Source organism: Hippopotamus amphibius, chromosome 7 (genome assembly GCF_030028045.1).
Source record: "Hippopotamus amphibius kiboko isolate mHipAmp2 chromosome 7, mHipAmp2.hap2, whole genome shotgun sequence".
In the NCBI taxonomy this organism is placed as follows: Eukaryota; Metazoa; Chordata; class Mammalia; order Artiodactyla; family Hippopotamidae; genus Hippopotamus; species Hippopotamus amphibius.
In genome coordinates, this window is record NC_080192.1 from 18349658 (window position 1) to 18367895 (window position 18238).

Here is an 18238-nt window from a genome sequence, read left to right on the forward strand (position 1 = left end):
TACAAATATCTGCTTGAGTCACTGCTTCCCATTTTTCTCTAACTCGTCCTGCTCTCCCCCTTCAGTTGCACCGTCAGCATGAGATATATTGCTGTCTTCTGTCTTATTACCTTTCTTCCCCTTGGTCTTATTAGTTAAGAAAATGTCCTCAACTACATTGGGAATCTCCTTGCAAGAAGAGACAGTGTCTGTCGTATACTGTCACATCGCCTATGTATTTCTCCTGGTTACATACCCTCTATTTCATCCCCCAAATGGGTTGGAGGTGTCTTAGGACTTGACGCATGTTATGGACTGAATGTTTGTGTCCCCTTCAAATTCGTATTTTGAAATTCCTAACCCTCAATGTGATGATGGAAGCAGCTTTTGGCAGGAAACATCTCTTTGCAGGAAAGAGCTCTCTGCAGGAGGCACGTCTGTTCTGGCACTAACCTTAAACCAGGCACCCCCATGCTCTACTCATCTCTGGCCCTAGCACACCTTTCAGATCTGTTGATCACACAATACCTTGCCTAACTTGTTGGTTCTTTCCATAGATCAAAGTAGTAGAAATGAAGAGTAAGTAATGAACAGATGACCAGATCTCTCCCCTAGCTTCCCCTTCAGTCATCTCGAGAACAAACTGTGGAACAAGATGGTATCCTATGAAAGATCACGAGCAGTCTGCACACACGGGGGATGACGACTCTGACCCCCCATCTCAATGATTAACTGAGATTACTTCCCTTTAAAAGCTTTCATGGCCGAGCAGAATCTTTGGAGGTGAGTTTTGGGGGACGCTGAGTCCACCACCTGCCCAGATTGCTGCCATCCTGATTAAAGGCACCTTTCCTTTCTACCAGCATTTGTGAGTATTGATTTTATAAGCGGTGAGCAGTGAGACCTGATTCAATAACAATGATATTAGATCAGGATGCCACCAACCCAAACACGCTGGCATCCTGATCTCAGGCTTCCAGCCTCCAGGGCTGAAATAAATTCCTATTGTTTATAAGCCACCCAGGCTATGCTGTAGCAGCCCAAACAGACTGAGCCAATAGGTAGCAGGTATTAAGTCAATAGTTATTATTGAGGTGAACAAAAGCTGATCCACTAAAGTTACCATGTCTGTAAAACAAACAATAAATCCCGACTGGCCATGATGCATGGCACCCTGAATCGCTTTCAGAACCACTGCAGTCCCTCCTTGCTCCAGCTCAGAACTACACTCGTGGGTCCCGGATGGCTTTCCTCCATCAGGCGTCAAGATGCCCCACCACCCACACCTCTGCATTGCTACTTGGCTTTTTACTTTATTGTGTGTTATGATTCTTAGTTTGATTCTACCTGTGGGTTTATTCTGAGCCATTCAAATCATCCTTGGAAGTGAATGGGATATACGCCGATCGATGCGCTATTATTAAAACAACTGCTAAGACATTGCTTATGCCCGTGGCAGGCACTTTCTCTTTGTTATTTAATACCCTAAACTATCTCCCTCAGATTCAGTTCCAATCAATGGTGGGAAGGGTTGCTCAGCAACCGGGGAAGAGCAAGTACCAGGAAAGTTTATGGGAGCTGACCTGCTGGCTCCCTCCTGGTTCTAACGCTCAGAGTCCAGTTCTGAGTCTACTCCGCCCCTCGCCGGCAGAAGCCCACTGCCTCCACTGGGTCCTGGGAAAGGCATGGGCTGTTTGGTCCCAATTTTTAATACTTTTTCCCTTTGCTCTTGCAGAGGTCCCTTCCCGAAGCCTGAAGACCTGCGCTCTGGGCCACACTGACCTTGGAAGTGGAGGTCGGCACAGTCGGCGTCGGCGTGGCACTGCCCGTTGTCCTGCAGGCAGCGGTCGATGGGCAGCTGCTCCGGCTCGCAGGCCAGCCCGTCTCCCACATAATGGCTTTTACATTCACACTTGCGCTTGCCCTGCGGGGAGAGTGGGAAAGATGAAAAAGCCCCTTCCCTGGGCCCCCGGAACCCCGTGTGCTTCGCAGGCCCTCATCCGGCATAGGCGATGCTCAGATGGATAAGAAACACGCCTCTCCTTTCCAGTGGGAACTGAGTTACTGCTCCGTCTTGCTTTCGTACAGGCTCAGGATGGAACGTCCTCCGTTACATCTCAGCTCAGGTGTCGCTTCCTCAGAGACCCTCCCTGACTCCCCGTCCCTTTTATCACACTGGCCTCATATGTGTTTTTCCTGACTCGGCGCTCTCTGAAAATACCTTGTGCATTTGTTTTTTAAGAATTGCCCCCTCCCTCTACTCACGTATAAGCTCTTTTGCTACATCCCTGGCACCTACCACAGCACATAGTAGCTGCTTGATGACCATTTGTTGAGTCCGTGAATGATCTCATTTAATCCCCACAACAATCTGGTGAGGTCTGCATTATTATCAGGCCCACTTCGTGAGTGAGGAAACAGAGGCTCAGAGAGGTTGAGCAGCCAGCCCCAGACCACACAGCATGTCGGGCCAGGAGCCAAGACTCACAGGCTGCCTGACTCAAAGTTCACATTTATAACCATAGCGGACAATGTCTCCCACCATCTTCCCTTCCCTTCAGAGAAATGAGGCAACAGGGCACTGATTCCATTCTAGAAAGACTTGAGTAAGTGCCCAAACTGTACTTTTTCTGCCACTTCTTACCAATTTTTTGGTTTTAATAAACTTTTTGAGTAATTTTAGATTTATGGAAAAGTTGCAGAGGGAGTCCCCTTATATTCTCCACCCAGTTTCCCCTAATGTTAACATCTTACCTAACTGTAGTTCATTGTCAAAACTAAAAAATTAGTGTTGGTGCATATTAATTAAACGGTAGACTTTATGGGGACTTCACCCATTTTTCCAGGAAGGTCCTTTTTCTGCATAGGGTACCACCTTGCATTTAGCCCGCTGACTTAACAAGAACTAGAAGACTCAGGTGAAAGGAGGCTTAGGAAGAGGCCAATGGTAACCTGAGTGGAGAAGCAAGGCTGAGTGAGGCACAAGGGCTGCCCCCCCAACCCCGCCCCATCTCCCCAGCGAGGGGAGACTCACCGGGCCAGTCATCTGGCAGGTGGCATGCTCGTCACACTTGCCGTTGAGGCCGTCCGCACAGGGGTCTATCTCCGTGCAGCTGCGGCCGTCTCCCTGGTAGCCCTTCTGACAGCTGCAGGAGACCTTCGTGCCCTTCTGGGAGCACTTGGCGACCTTCGCACACCCGCCGTTGTTCTGTTTGCAGAAATCCACAACTGTAAGAGCAGAGGACGAGGGCTTAATGAACCACGCTCTGTGTAGTGGGGGCTTCAGAGCAGGGTGTGGGTCACCCCAGGACCAGTGATGCGGGGCGAGAAAATGGGCCCCAACATGTCAGTGCCTTCTCTCCTTGTGCCTGGTGGCCTCTGTGCTACCTCGACAACACTAGCGCCCTGTGGCGAACACTCTCACAGACCAGGTCTGGTGGCATCTGTCCACCTCTGCCCTTTTTTTTAAAATCACACACTTCACTTTAGTAGTAGTTTTCTAATGAGTTTGGGTTTTTAATGTTAGGACATTTTGTGTGTGTGTGTGTGTGTGTGTAGTTAGTGGACTACTGAGCAGCTTGTGACATACACATTGTCACCCCCATTCTACAGATGAACAAACTGAAACTCAGACTTAACTGACTGACAAAGGGAAACCAGCTACGATGCGGAGGGGCTGGGATTCAAACCCAGGTTGGTTTGACTCCAAAGCCCACGCTTTCCCCACTGTTCTGTATTGCCTCTTAATCTTTGTTTTCACGATCCCCCCAAATTTCGATTTAATAGTGGATAAGCTGAGCCTCAGGAGTAGCTGGAAAGCCCTCTGATTTCTCCCGTCTGCCTGTGTGGCTAGAGTCGGGGCAGCCACTTGAGACCCTGTGGGCATGACCGTGAGGACAAAAGGCCTCAGGCCGAGGCTGGCGGAGCAGAAGGACGGGGCCTGGCCGTGCGCCGCCCCAGCCGGCGCTGAGCCGCTGCTGCGCTGCCTCGGAGCAGGTGACGAAACAGCAGGGGCGGCAAGATCTCGGTTCCGGGAAGGAAGTCTCTCTCTCTGCATGCATGTCTATTCATGAGGACAGATGAAAAGCACACGTGCCTGAGACCAGCAGCTTTCCCCCAGTCCCTACGGTCTCCTGTTTCTACAGTAGTAGATTGTTAGCTGGGCTCCTGGTTGCCCGGCTGAAGACTACATTTCCCAGGCTCCCTTGTCCTAGGTGTGACAGACGATGAGGTTCCGGCCAATGACATGGGAGCAGACAGGATTGTAGCAGCTTCTAGGTGTGTCCTTAAAGGGAGGAGATTTGCTTCCCTCCTCTCCCTCTCCATCCTGCTGCCTGGGATGTGCTTTGGGTAGTGGCCATGTTGGGCCAGGCGAGTGCACAATGGCAGAGCAACAAGACAGAAGGAGTCTGGGCCCCAGATGACCTTTCACAGCAAAACCCTATGTTAGGGACTTCCTTGGTGGCACAGTGGTTAAGAATCTGCCTGCCAATGCAGGGCACACGGGTTTGAGCCCTGCTCCAGGAAGATCCCACATGCCGCGGAACAACGGAGCCTGTGCGCCGCAACTACTGAGCCTCTGTGCCACAACTACTGAGGCCCATGCGCCTAGAGCCCGTGCTCCGCAACAAGAGAAGCGATCGCAATGAGAAGCCCATGCACCACAATGAAGAGTAGCCCCGGCTCACCACAACTAGAGAAAGCCCACGTGCAGCATCAAAGACCCAATGCAGTCAATAAATAAATAAATAAATTTATAAAAACAAGACCCTATGTTAGCCCTGATGCCTCCATGCAAATTGCTAAGCGAGATAAACATCTAAACATCTGCCTTGTTTGTGCCACTGTTCATTTGGGTCTCCATGCGACTGAACCTATGTTCTAACTACTAGAGACAGAGACATTGCAGTGTTCAAAGTGGTTCTCAGCAAGTGGTGAGACTGTATGTAGGTTTCACTGTTGTTTTTTAAATACTGTAGTGTATTTTCTGAATTTTTTGAAGACTGGATTATCTGTAAAGTCACAAAAATACCATAAAACAAAGTGCATTGCAGTTTGCAAAGCAATTTCAAAGTCATGACCTGGGAAAGTGGGCAGGTCAGGCATGAGCAAACCCACCGGGGAAACTGAGTCGCAGAGAGGGTGGGTGCTGCTGAAGCGGCCCAGGCAGGAAGCAGAAAGGCTGGGACGGAGCCCAGGCACCCTGACCGAGTGCCGCTCCGCCCCTGCACCTTGCTGCTCTTCCACCAATGCACAGACGGGACCTACCTGTACACGTTATTCCGTCCCCTTCATAATTCAGGTTACACTCACACGTGTTGTTCTCCTTACAGGTGGCATGGGCAGAACAAGGAGGCGTGCACACTGGGGGCAAAACTGTGAAGAAAGAGGTCAGCATTCATCCCGCACTGTGATGTGAAGGGTTGGGACCCACCTAAGGCATCTTCCTGAGACTCCATCTGGCCTGCCACTGTGTTTCAGAAGTGCCCCTTTACGGCAGGAGGATGGGGTGATTTGCTAAGGTCCCTCCCAGCCTGGAGATTCTGAGATTCCAGAATTACTCCTTTGTATTAAGACGTTATTTCTGAAATGTTATCCAGATTTTTTTTTCATTTGTTAATTAGTTAATTGTGTTATGCATATTAGTGTATATATGTCAACCCCAGTCTCCCTGTTATCCACATTAAAATGCTAATATGTTACCTTTAGGGGCAACCAATGAAATTTTTATACCTCTAAGTCTGCTTGCAAGGGTGAATTTAGCAGACTAGCTCTTCGGCCCTAAGGTCATGGGGTTCTAGAGGAGAAGGTTAAATAAAAGGAGAAATTCTGCAGCCTTCTTGAGGGCACTGCTAAGCTTAGAAGTCTGGGGCTTTGGTGACTGGAAGGGGCTGGAGTATCAAGAGGTAGCATGAAGCCTCAGGGTAGTTGCGGGGGGGGGGGGGGAGGGGGAGGAGGAGTGGGGAGGGAGGAGGGGGAGGAACTGAAGTTAAGGGGACTGCTGGAATGCTGGAACTTCAGGTTGCTGAGACCCATAGGAGGAGCTTGGTCTTGCCCTTCTGCCCCCAGGGAGGATGAAGTTACAGTGATTCACATGGGATTATTCAACCTTCACACCTTAGACCTTTGATCAGAACATAAGGCTTGGGGTACAAGGGAGGCCTCAGAGAGCGGACAGCTCAGGAATGATCACAAGGTCACAACAGTGATACAATGACAGTGATATGGCAGCTACTGTTCCTGAATGCCCACGTGAACTGGACATTCCAAAACCATGACCCCAAGCCCCCAGAGCAGTTCTCCCCTACAAACCGTGCAGCAGATGCTCTGTTTACGGACAAGCGCGTCAAGGCTCGGGGAGGGTGGCTTAGCTGAGGCCATTTGTCTACTAAGTAGCAGAATCAGGGGTCAGATCCTAGACTCCACAGAACAGCACGCTTTCTGTGAAACCCTCCACCTCTGTGTCCACACACGTCTGGGCCTGGACCACGATCCCGAGGGACCATTCCTGCCCAATCCTGTATCCTTTGCTTGAGGTGGGTTCTTCCATCACTGACAAGAGTGCATGCTGGCATCATGGATTTGAGTTAAATCTTTTCAGCTAGTTTCCTGCAAGTCACCAGATCTCCTGACCCTGGGGCCACATAGCCAAGTCACCTTTGACTTGGGAACCCCTGCTTTGTTGATTTTTTCAGATGTCACTCAGACCCCCACCCTCAGCCGTCTGTTCTCGGTAGGGTCTGCTGCAGCGTGGGGCTGCTGGCGGCTGACCAACCCCACGACAGACCTGCCTGGGTGTCACAGAGGCGGCCTGTCCAGCCCGTTTCACAGATGCACTGCCCGGAGCCTGCGGTCCCATCATCGCACTGTCCATGGTCTGAGCAGCCACATGCTGTAGAGCAAGTTGGAGTGTGATCAGTCAGCAGAGATCAGGGATGGACATCCAATCAACCAGCTCACTGACCACGTGTTGGCTGTGTTGTTGGTGTGGGAAGCATTGTACATATGCTTCATTCATTCATTCATTCAAACATTCAAAAAATAACTTATTCAGTGGCTATCATGAGTCAGACACTACCAGGCAATGAGGTTATAGTGGAAAACCTAAGACATAAGGTCCCTGTTCTCAAGGAGCTTACAGTCTAGGAGTGACTGGTTACTGAACATGTAATTATAAATACAGTGAGTGTTGTAAACACAGAAGTAGAAGGTGTCATGAGGTACGTAACAGAAGAGAAGAGGGAGGGAAACTTATCCGGGCCTCCTAACAGAGAAATCGATTCAACGCTAAATCTTTCAAGATCTGTGCAAATCCTCTGCTTCTTCCACATGCAGCACCAACACCCTAGCCCAGGGCACCACCAGCTCTCACCTGGATGATGGCATTAGCCTCCCCAAAGCTGGCCCTGCTTCTGCCCGTACTCTCCCACAGTACTCTCTTCACAGGGCAGCTGGGGTGGTCCTTTCTAATCTGCTCAGGACAACCCCCCTCCCCCACCCCCTTCACAGGCCTTCACTGGCTGCCATCACATTTAGATTAGACGCTGAAGACCTGTCTCTGGGCAAGAAGCTCCTATGTTATCTGGCCCCTGGCAACCTTCAGAGTCCATCTTCTCTCTTTCTCCCTCTTCTTGCCCTCTCTGCTCAGCCACCTTGGCCACTTTACTGTTCCTTGCATGCTGAGCCCACTCCTGCCTCAGGGCCTTTGCACTTGCTTGTCTCTCTTCCAGGAAAGCTATTCCTCTGGTCTGCTCTGTCCATTAGAGCAGCCACTCACTACACGTGGCTATTAAATGTAAACTAATTAAAATAAACAAAAATCAGTTCCTTAGGGACAGATTTTGAATGCTCCGTATCCACACATGGCTAGTGGCTACCATTCCTCATGGCAGAGTTGTAGAGCATTTCCAGCGTCACTGAAAGTCGGCCAGACAGAGCTGCTACTGACAGTCCCACTCCCGGCCCCCGCACCTCTGTTAGGTCTCTACTCAAATATTTCATGAGATGTCTTCCGGAACAGTGCCTCCCCTCTTTCTCGATCCCCATTCTTCTGCTTCATCTTCTTTATCTATTTTCTGTCTATTTTCATTTCTGTCATTTTTGTCTGTTTCCTCCCTTTGAACGTATACTCCTCGACAGCTGGGATTTTGCCCCCTCCCCACACCACTGTACCCCTACAACTTAGAACCATTCCTGGCTTTTGATCAAGTCCTTTAGCCTCTTTGTGCCTCAGCTTCTTCATCTGCTAAGTGGGGATAACGACAGTACCCGCCTCAAAGACTTGTCGTGAGGATTAGATGACACATCATACCTGCCTGGCGCATAGTAGGCACTTCATACATGTTAGCTATCAATGTTAGTAGGACTCAGCATATACATGGTAGCTGAATGCCTGAATGAGTGAGTGTGGGTCGGCCACAGCTTGCCTTGGAGGCTGCAGGGTATGTGAGTTTCACTTCTAGAGATGCGGCTCTTTCAGTGGATGGAAACTAGGAATGCATCCAAGGAGGAAAAAAGCACATGAAGGCAGGCAGATGGGAGGTGGGTGGCTGGGAGAGAGAGGAACAAGGATGCTTCCAGCTCAGGCGGCCGGTGTGCATCAGGGCAGAGAGCATACCGCCGAACAACGGGTGAAAGCTCAGGGGAGTGGGTGCCACGTACGCTGACAGTCAGGCCCGAATCTCCCTGGCCAGCACAGCTCACACGCCGTCCCGTTGAAGCCGGTGTTGCACTTACACTGTCCCGTGGGTGAGTACTGATCGAGGCAGATGCCCCGGTTATTACACGGGGTATCCGGTCCTCCAGGGCAGGCTGGAAGAAATGAAACGGCAGTGACTCAAGGGTCTCCCCAGACCCAAAGCAGCTCAGCGCCTTTGTGAATGTGCTGCTAACCCGTCCTCCACTGCGGCTCCTGTCCTCCATTAGCCCAGAGGGCCTGTGGCCCCGGGGACACATCTACATAGTGTCACTGGATGTTTAGGGCAAGCCACTGGCCCAGGGCTTAAATGTATCTGACTGGATTGGCAGGGCAATATACCGAAATGTGCACTGTATTTGGGGGCAGGGGTGGGGGGTGGGGGGGAGGTCAGGAGACCAGGATTTGCATCGATCTGGGCTAAATAATGAACTTGCTCTGAGCTTCAATCCTCTTAGCTCCACAGGACGGTGATGATGATGAAGTGCCCACTTGACCTTTTCCACGTCGTGACTGTGAGCATCAGGTGAGATACTGTAACTGAGAGCATTTGAAAATATAAGGCACTGAACAAATATAGGGGATGGCACTGACTTTTGTGAATGGTCTATACTTTAGGGGTGGAGAGTGGATTGGAGGCTGAGGGATTGTGTGGACTCCCAGCCCAGAATCTTCTCAACTGGACCGTGATGAGTGGAGTATGCATGGCACTTAAAACCATGGCTTCTGGAGAAACACTGTGGGACCTTGGGCCTACTTCTTATCCAGCCTGTGCCTCTGTTTCCTCATCTGCAAAATGGGGATGACCATTGAACCTACTTCTTAGGGGTTGTTGCACGGTTCAGATGTATTGCCATATATGGGAAGTAGCACACAATAAATGTGCTCACTTAAATCAATGCCTGGCAGATGGGACGCTCTGTGGCATTTGTTAGGCTGTGGCTGCTGCATTATTAGCTAGAAGTTGTATCTAGTCCCAGGGGTTTCAGGGGCCCTTTCCTGAAAGGGTGAGGCAAGGGAGGGAGGGTGATGTTACACATCTTATAATGGGGGAGTTTTCAGGAAATAATGGCCCAAAACACATATCACATTGGTATAACACCCTGCCAAGGCTGATGTCTTTAGATGCATTCAAACAAGTGTGCTTATCCGTATCACAGCCTGGTGTCAAAAATGAAATATGGTGTTTCTAGCACTGTGGGAAATGTCTTCTGCTATCACATTAAGCAGAAAAGCATGACACACAATTTACAACCTATGCACAGTAGAATTTCAACTCTGTAAAAATCAAATCTGACAAGAAAAAAGAAAGGAGAAGGAACGCTACACAACCCTTCAGAATAATTGCCTTTGGATCTTTTCACAGTGGAATCATTAATAGCGATACACTCCTCTGCTCCCCCTGTGCCCCCGCCCTCCACTTTATACTTTCAGTACTTTCAAATGCTCCACAGTGATTGTACAATCATTTCAGAATTGCAAGGTAGTAAGAGGTGCACTCACCCTGACAGTCTGGCCAGAAGTAGCCCTTGCAGCACTTGGGGAGCTGTATCACCAGGGTGCACAGCTGCTTGCAGCCTTCCAGATTCCTCCTGAAGGGCAAGTCGTACAGACACTTCTGCTTCTTGCCCTAAAGGAAGAGATTGAACCATCCCTCCACCTCCATCACCTATACGTGGCCTCTTCGGCTCTAGTCTGCCCCCAGTGGAGGATTCCAGGTACTACCCGAGTTAAAAAGGGGACTCAATGGTCATGAGCCCTGTATAGGGAATTCTTTTCTTAGGGGTGTAGAGAGGCAAATGAATGGGGGCAGAGGTGGAGTCCAAGGAGAGATTTCTCCCCATCTTAAGAAGGAGGATTTGGAAATCTTTAGAGCTGTTTGTAAAAGGTGTGGTTTCCTGGGGAGGGAGTGGGGAAGAGGTAGCTTTCTATCAGGAGAGGAGTCTGTGGCAAGGCCCTCAGATCATCAGTAGAGAAGGTATGGGGTTACATTTCATTTTGTAGGGGTGTTTCTGTTAGAGGAGTTATAAGTAAAGTAGAAAGAGCTTGGCTTTGGAGTAAGTACTAAAGCCAATATTTAGTGAGCATTTACTTTGTTCCAGCTCTGTACCCACATTTGAAAAATTATTTGTCCTAATAACCACACACAGAACTATTAGCTCCATTTTGCAGAGGCAAAAATAACATATAGATTAAGTGAATTGACAAAGATTACCCACTGGAATTTGACCCCATAACTGTGGACTCTAAATTTCATTGGCTTAACCATTACTCTTACATGGCATTATTCTGGGCTCTAATTCTACCTTTGCTCCTTACTAGCTGTGCGGCCTTGGGCTGATTGCTTACCCTCTCTGAGACTCATTTGTCATAAGTGGGGGTAATATATTTTCCTATGAGTATTACAATGGGAATAGGGATAATGTCAAAATAAAGGGCCAGCACAGAGCCAGGGACGTGGACAGCAACCAACAAAATGCAACTATTATTTTTATAATTATAATTATCTTTGCAACCCCTTCTAGGTCTATAATCCCATGACTTTTCTAGACAGTTCTTAAAAGATGGATAGTGGGTTGACAGGTTGCCTGGGCTAAGAAGTTTCATCCTGTTGGCCTGATTGTTGAAAGAAAGATATAAATTAACTACACAGAGTTATAACACACGCACAGAAGCACACCCATGCGCACACACGCATACCTACCAGGAGACTGGGGTCTGATAGAAACAAACCTATCACTCGCCAAACGTTACCACTGCGTTCATAATTACCTTTGGTTTAGTCCACCTGGGGCAGCTGGGAGTATGGAAACAGCTTCCACAATTCCCCTGGCAGGCAAGAAAAGAAACACTTAAAAATCCAGAATATTGGGAAACACAAGGAAATGCCCCTGGTTAATGCCTTCATTATTTGACTAAGAACTTAGTCTCCATTAAGATTCTGGCTGTGATTAAGAATATAAAAATGAACACACTGTAACTTTGCCATAGAGAATTCTGAAGATCTGTCTTGGACCTCAGTTCCTTGGTTTAGTTCTTTGAGGTGAAAAGGTCCCTGTTAGGTGGAGGTGGGCCAGGGCAGGGGCACACAGGCACACGGTACAGCAGTAGCAGGAAATGTGGATGCAAGTGTCAGTTCCATTATAAACCAGCTGTGATATTTTTAGCTAATCACATTCTTTGATCCTTAGTCTTCTGATCTATAATAGGGATAATAATTCTTTTCAAGTGATTGGTAAGGAAAAATGATTAACTGGAAAAAAATGTGTGTAATATACTTTGGAAGTTAAGATGTTAACAACTGGTTTTTCGTCTCCTACTTTGGCTGACTGTTATCCTAGTAATTTGGGGTATTTATTGAATGCCTACAAGTTGCCCTGTATAGAAATCAACTGGTGACAGACTTTGCCATGGAAGTCACTTCACCTCTTTGAGACTCAATTTACAAGTCTAGGACGTCCCTGGTGGCACAGTGGTTAAGAATCTGCCTGCCAATGCAGGCGACATGGGTTCAAGCCCGGGTCTGGGAAGATCCCATGTACCACAGAGCAACTAAGCCTGTGCACCACAACCACTGAGCTCATGCGCCACAACTACTGAGCCCATGTGCCACAACTACCGAAGCCCGCACACATATAGCCCGTGCTCCCCAACAAGAGAAACCACCGCAATGAGAAGTCCACACACCACAACAAAGAGTAGCCCCTGCTCACCGCAACTAGAGAAAGCCTGTGTGCAGCAGTGAAGACCCACACCGTCAATAAATAAACCAATAAATAAAATTTAAAAAATAAAAAAAAATTTACAAGTCTACATAATAGAGTTGATGATAACAACTTCTTGAGCCAAACAGCAGGCTCAAAGCTCATACTCAATAAATGGTACTGGATGGATGAATGTGTGCGAAATCTACACATGCCTCACACAGTGCAGGACCCAGGACGGAAGTTCCATCAGTGTTAGTGAATGAGCACGTGGATGGAGGTGTAGTGGCATACATTAGAGTGAACCAAATGAAACTGCCATTTTTGTAGTCATACTCCACCCAACATGGCAATTTCACATGGTTTATTCTGGCAGGGGCTCAAACGATGCTTGTTGGATAGGCGAAAGACTGAATGGGTGGGTGGGTTTGAAAATGACTGGCAGAACAGTGGTACACAGTTGGTCCCCAACAACTGCTTCCTTAATGGCACAGGGATGAAGGGATGGGTGGATAAATGAGAATGGGCAAGGCTTGTACAGGACTAAGTAGACGCTGTTGATTCTGAATCCAAAGAGCACTGTCACGTGGCCCTCTGATCCCTTGGGGCCTGTGTTCACTGGGGACCAGCCCTCTGTGGCTTCACAGCATGATCCAAAGTGGATCACGAGGGCTATTCGTTGGCCCAAGGTTCTCTTACTACAGTAGGGTTTTTAGGACTGACCGAGACATCGAAAGTGGTAAACGTGTCACAGCGGCCCCCCAGGGTGGGGTCAACCAGTAGACAGTCGATGCCGTAGGCCACACCCAGGTCGAATAAGAGCTCCCGCTGCACAATTCTGCACGTTTGGCCGTTCAGGAAGAGCTCGCCCTGCAACAGAGGCAGAGAGAGCAGGGGAACAGTCAACAATCCTCAGACTTTCCCTCTTCCCAGGCCATGGGATGTGCCAGCACCTGCCAGAGTCAGAAAGAGCTGATATATATGGATATCAACATCGATATCTCAAACACTCAGTACCTATTACATCCAAGTACTGTTCTTCGTGCTCTCCCTGTGCAAATTCTTTCCGTCCTCACAACAACCTAGGATGTGGCTACTCCTGCTGCTATTCCCATTTACGGATGAGGAAACTGAGGCAGGGAGTGGTTCGATAACTCGCCAAGGTGACGTGGTCAGTAAGGGGTGGTGCAGGCATTCACGCCCAGGCTGGCAGCCTCAGCCCACACTCCTGGCCACTCGGCAGCACTGCCTCCGCCAAAGTACAGACGGCGGCCGTGGGGGTGACTGGGTGGAGCAGGGATGGCCTGGCCGTGGTTCAGGAGAAACTTGGTTGACACGGCCACTTCGAGGGCAGTTACCCAGTGTTCTTATTCAGTGCCAGCACCTAGCAAAGCTCCTGGTACAACTTCCTTTCCAAAATATACACTGACGGACTTTAACCTTTTAATGATAACAACTTTTTCACGTGTGCTAGGCATTGTCTAAACTTTGCTCTAAATACACGATTTTGTTTAATGCTTGCAACAGTTCTCAGGCCTCCTCTCCTGAGGTCCACCCAGCTAGTACATCGACGGATATATCCCCCACCCCACCCAAGGAAGCAAAATGCTTTTAGAAATTCCTTGAAAAGAAAAACACAGATAAATCTCTCTCTAGTGTTTGATGGGATGTACAGAGTGTGATTCGGTGGAAAGAACACTGGAAACCTGCAGCTGAATCCCTCCACTTCCACTTCTACACTGTGTGAACAAGTCCCTGAACTTCCCTGAGGTTTGTTTTCACCGGGTAAATAGGATTCATAATTGCATTGCATAGGGTTGTTATAAAGTTCCAACTAGATAGTACTCTGAACACAAAGTGCTCTGAAGGCTCTATTAGCACTCAGGTTGAGCAATGGATATTTTTGTTCTTCTTCTTCGTAAGTGTCCAGTTTGGTCTATGGAGACAGTATAGCTGATCTCAAGAGTATAAATACATTGGGATAACTTTCCAGAAGTTGGGATGTAAAGATGTTAACATTCTTCATATTGGGTAACAAATTCAATGCTATTCCAATCCAATCACCAAAGGGATTCTGGCTTGTCAGAACATGTAAACAGAATGCGATCTGGGACTTCTCAGAAGGCTCCTTGAAGCTAATCAGCTCAGCTTGGAGCTGCATCCCTTTTGCCCTTTCTCCTTTTTACTTCCTGGAAAGTGGGCCTGATGGCTGGAGCTCCAACAGTCATGTTGGACCCTGAGGTGACTGTGAGGCTTGAAACACATGCTGCAGATCAGAAAGACAGAAGGAGCTCCCCCAGTAAGCCATCATACTAACTCTGGATTGGCTGTCTCCAGGTTTTCTTTTTTTTTTTACAAGAGAGATAAACCCTTACATATTTAAGCTACTATCATTTTCCATTAAATACAAGATATAAGATGTAGAGACTATTATCCCATCAGACCCATTCATCACGTGGAATTAGAGGAAGGTAATATTGTTCAGGAACTAGCCAAGGAAGATGAAAATTGCAGACTCTGTCTCTGTTGGCTGGTCGAGGTGGATATAACCCAGAGCAGGCTCTGACTGCCAAGAGAGGGCAGGCAGAGAGGCTGCAGTGGGGCTGGGAAGGAAGGGGGAGGAATGACAGTGTACTTTCTTGCTTCAGGGAAGTGTCTCACACTGGAAAATAAATCTTCTAAAAAAATCAACCAAAAGCTGCTCTCTGCAAGTGAGAGGGGGGCTCCCTGACACTTGGTGAGGGCTTGGGCTGGCCAGGATTTATCAGGTTTTTCATATCCACTTACTCAGGGGAAACAGCCCTGAAGGCAGTGAGAGAAAAGAGTTTGTTGTCAATGTGAGAAAAAATGAACATCTCCTGGAAGGGGCAGTGGTTGGGGAGTGCGTTCCCAAGCCCCACGGGGTGACAATACTCACGATGTCACTGTCAGCTCCGCACTTCACGCTCAGCTCGGAACCTTGCAGGGTCTTCCAGGTAGCAGACCTGGGGAGGTCCACTGACAAAACCTGTAGGAGTGATGGGGCCACATTAACACCCCGAATCTGGGCTGAAGGAGGACCCCGAGGAGATTTGCCAGCCAACCAAATTCAGGTACAAGTTTTTCTGAGAGTTCTAATAATGCCAGCTTTAAAATGACAGTAGATATAATCAAAAGGAAGAATAAGCACAGGCTCTCTAAGAAGCTGGACATTGTTTCTGTAGGAAAGCCCCCTCCAGCTGCTTTCAATCAGCCTCCCGTCCCCATCTATGCGCGAGAGTCCATGGAAGATGCTGTGTTGGTGTATGAAGCCCGCGGTAGGGTCAAGGTTAGGGAAATGGCGGAGGGCACTGTGTCGGGTTGAATTGTGTCCCCTCAAAAGTTTTACTGAAGTCTTGGAAACCAATTACCTCAAAATGTGACCTTACTTGGAAATAAGATCACTACAGATGTAACTAGTTGAGTAGAGTGGGCCCTGAATCCAGTAAGACTGGTGTCATCGTCAGAAGAGGAGAGAAGAGGAGAGTGCTGTATGAAGACACAGAAACACACAGGGAGCAGACAGACAGCCACATGACAACACAGGCAGAGACTGGGGGGATGCAGCTACCGGCCAGGGGTGCCGAGGATGTCTGGCAACCGCCAGAAGCGAAGAAAGAGGCAGGGAGCAGACCGTCCCTCAGAGCCTCCAGCAGGACCAACCTTGTCAACACTGTGATTTCAGACTTCTGGCCTCCAGAACTCTGAGAGAATACACCTCTGTTGTTTCAAGCCACCCAGTCTGTGGTAATTGGTTACGGCAGCCCCAGGAAACTAATACAGGTCTTATGAATTAATCAAAGTGAGGGCATTCGGTGTTCTTGTATTAGGTGTCTCACTCCTGGAGGGAAACAGGGTTCTGGCTGAGGACTCAGAGTGACAGGGTTTTAGTAAGAGCTGCCGTGTTCCTACAAGATCCTGCTTCCCTGATCATAGCAGATTGGTATAGGAGTTAACAACTGGTCACATCTGGATGAATCAGTCCTTTGCTGAGAAACTGTGGAATTGGAAGAGAAAGAGTCCATCTGGGAGAAACTTGGGAACTGTTGTCAATAGCCACTTTGCCCTGTGAACTAGGGAAGGGAGGAAGCTGGTCTGTAATACAAGAGGGGAAGGATGCTCTTGGGGATTGGTTAAAGTTAGGGAAAAAAAAACAACAATGGCAGGTGGGAGAAACAGAACCAGATGTGCTGCACTGCAGGGGTCAATTAACCACGTCCAGTCAGAGAAGGATACAACTGGGAAGGGGATGCTCAGGCCTCCTTCGCACCAGGGGGGTGGACATGCACAGACAATTCCTGGATTGGATCACCCTAAGGGGCATCCCTGCAACTCCTGTCTACAAGAAAACAAAATACCTTAGCATCTCGGATCACATGGAACTTCAAATACTCCTTCAGCTTGTCCTTGTTGTCTTGGTTGAACAGGAAATCCTGTTGTTCAGCGGGCAGGGCTTGGAGCGCTCGGTCGCTGGGCCAGAAGAGAGTGACCGGAGTGTGAATAGGGTCGGTGATGACACTCAGCAAGCCCAAGTCCTGAAACGCAGGGAGCTGGTCACGTGCGCAGCAAAGCCCAGCCAAGAGGCGCAGGCTCTCCCAGAGGACCAGAGCCAGCCAGCCTGGGGTCCCCTCTGCGCCTGTCCCGGGGCTTTCTGGGACTCTGGCTGGTTCAAGGATGTTTCAGCCCCAAACTAGAAGCCCTTCACACTCCAGTCATTCTGACCCTCATTTTCTTAGAAAGTAAAACAGAAAGTCAAAGGCTGGGCTTTTGTTAACAGGGAAACAAACTTTAGCAAGTATCTCTCTTTCTCTCTCACTACTACTCTCAGCCAAATATTTTAATTCCTGGAAGACCCACGTAGCATTTTTCTCATATTTCATTTAAAAAAGTGAAACCTATACAATATGAAGACACTCCTGTATATTTAGAAGATTTCTGGATTTCACAGACTCAAAAAAAAATTGCCACGTGAATGCAGAAGAATCATTCTGAGAACCTTTTACAGCGGGAGGGCATCATATTTTCCCAAAAACCCTATGAAGTAGGCTTTATCATTCCCTTTTTTTGAGCCCCAGAGAAGCTTGCTAACTTGCAGTAAAAGCCTGTGTTCAAGCAGACCTGATGCCCAGGTGTGGGGGGACTATAAGGTTTAGCGGGTGGGTAGGTGGGCAAAGATACTGGTCTGTAACATCCCTGGAGATTCTCATTATGAACACCTTCAAATCTCCATTTCTGAAAAGCTCCCCAGAGAGCCCGAGGCCCAGACCATTTTGGAAATCACGGCTCTACACCAGGTTTCTCAGACTGCACTGTGGGGGCTCCAGGGTTAGAGACTGCTCCAGGTAGGTGGTGGAAAGGGGTCTCGAAGGACCCTGCTCCTTCCTTATTCTCCTCTGAAATCTTTGTGTGAACAAAAAGTGTCTCTGCCCCATTCATGGGAGTCATCTCTGAAGTCAGAAAAATGTGACTTGAAATGTAATCTCTGCCTGTCTCACAGGCGGAGATTTCCCATCTCTGCGTCTCAGCTTCCCCATCTCCGTAACAGGGGTGATAATCCCAGACGTGAACCACCTCGTTTAGGAACTGGCACATCCTCATTCCTTCTCCTTGCTCCAGCCTCAAATACTTCAATTTCTAACTCAGCCAGGGAGCAAACCACACCACACACTGGGAACCGAGTGGCAGAGAATGACGGCTCGTCAGAAAATTAGGACTTCCCTAAGGATCCCACAACAGCCGGCTAGCGCCGCAAACAAAAACGGCCCGACCACCCTCAGCTGCCCCCCCACCTCCGCAAAACCAGACCCCTGCAGGTAGGTTATGTACCCTGAGGCAACTTTCC

At 48.7% G+C, this 18238-nt stretch overlaps 1 protein-coding gene and 1 long non-coding RNA gene across 2 annotated transcripts in view; one reads left to right on the forward strand and one right to left on the reverse strand.

The window, feature by feature from the left end:
• STAB2 (stabilin 2) overlaps nucleotides 1-18238 on the reverse strand; it is a 158377-nt gene that overhangs the window by 16772 nt on the left and 123367 nt on the right. Inside the window, exons 51-60 of the mRNA XM_057742828.1 lie at nucleotides 16755-16931; nucleotides 15296-15385; nucleotides 13102-13248; nucleotides 11447-11503; nucleotides 10178-10304; nucleotides 8641-8790; nucleotides 6767-6871; nucleotides 5248-5355; nucleotides 3014-3207; nucleotides 1762-1903 (exon numbers count right to left, since the gene is read on the reverse strand). Of these exons, the coding sequence (XP_057598811.1) occupies nucleotides 1762-1903; nucleotides 3014-3207; nucleotides 5248-5355; nucleotides 6767-6871; nucleotides 8641-8790; nucleotides 10178-10304; nucleotides 11447-11503; nucleotides 13102-13248; nucleotides 15296-15385; nucleotides 16755-16931 (1297 nt within the window). The remainder of the gene's footprint in view (nucleotides 1-1761; nucleotides 1904-3013; nucleotides 3208-5247; nucleotides 5356-6766; nucleotides 6872-8640; nucleotides 8791-10177; nucleotides 10305-11446; nucleotides 11504-13101; nucleotides 13249-15295; nucleotides 15386-16754; nucleotides 16932-18238) is intronic.
• LOC130857292 (uncharacterized) lies at nucleotides 2037-5647 on the forward strand. Its single transcript, XR_009054794.1, has 3 exons — nucleotides 2037-2105; nucleotides 3592-3672; nucleotides 5313-5647. It is a non-coding gene; the product is annotated as an uncharacterized LOC130857292 (long non-coding RNA).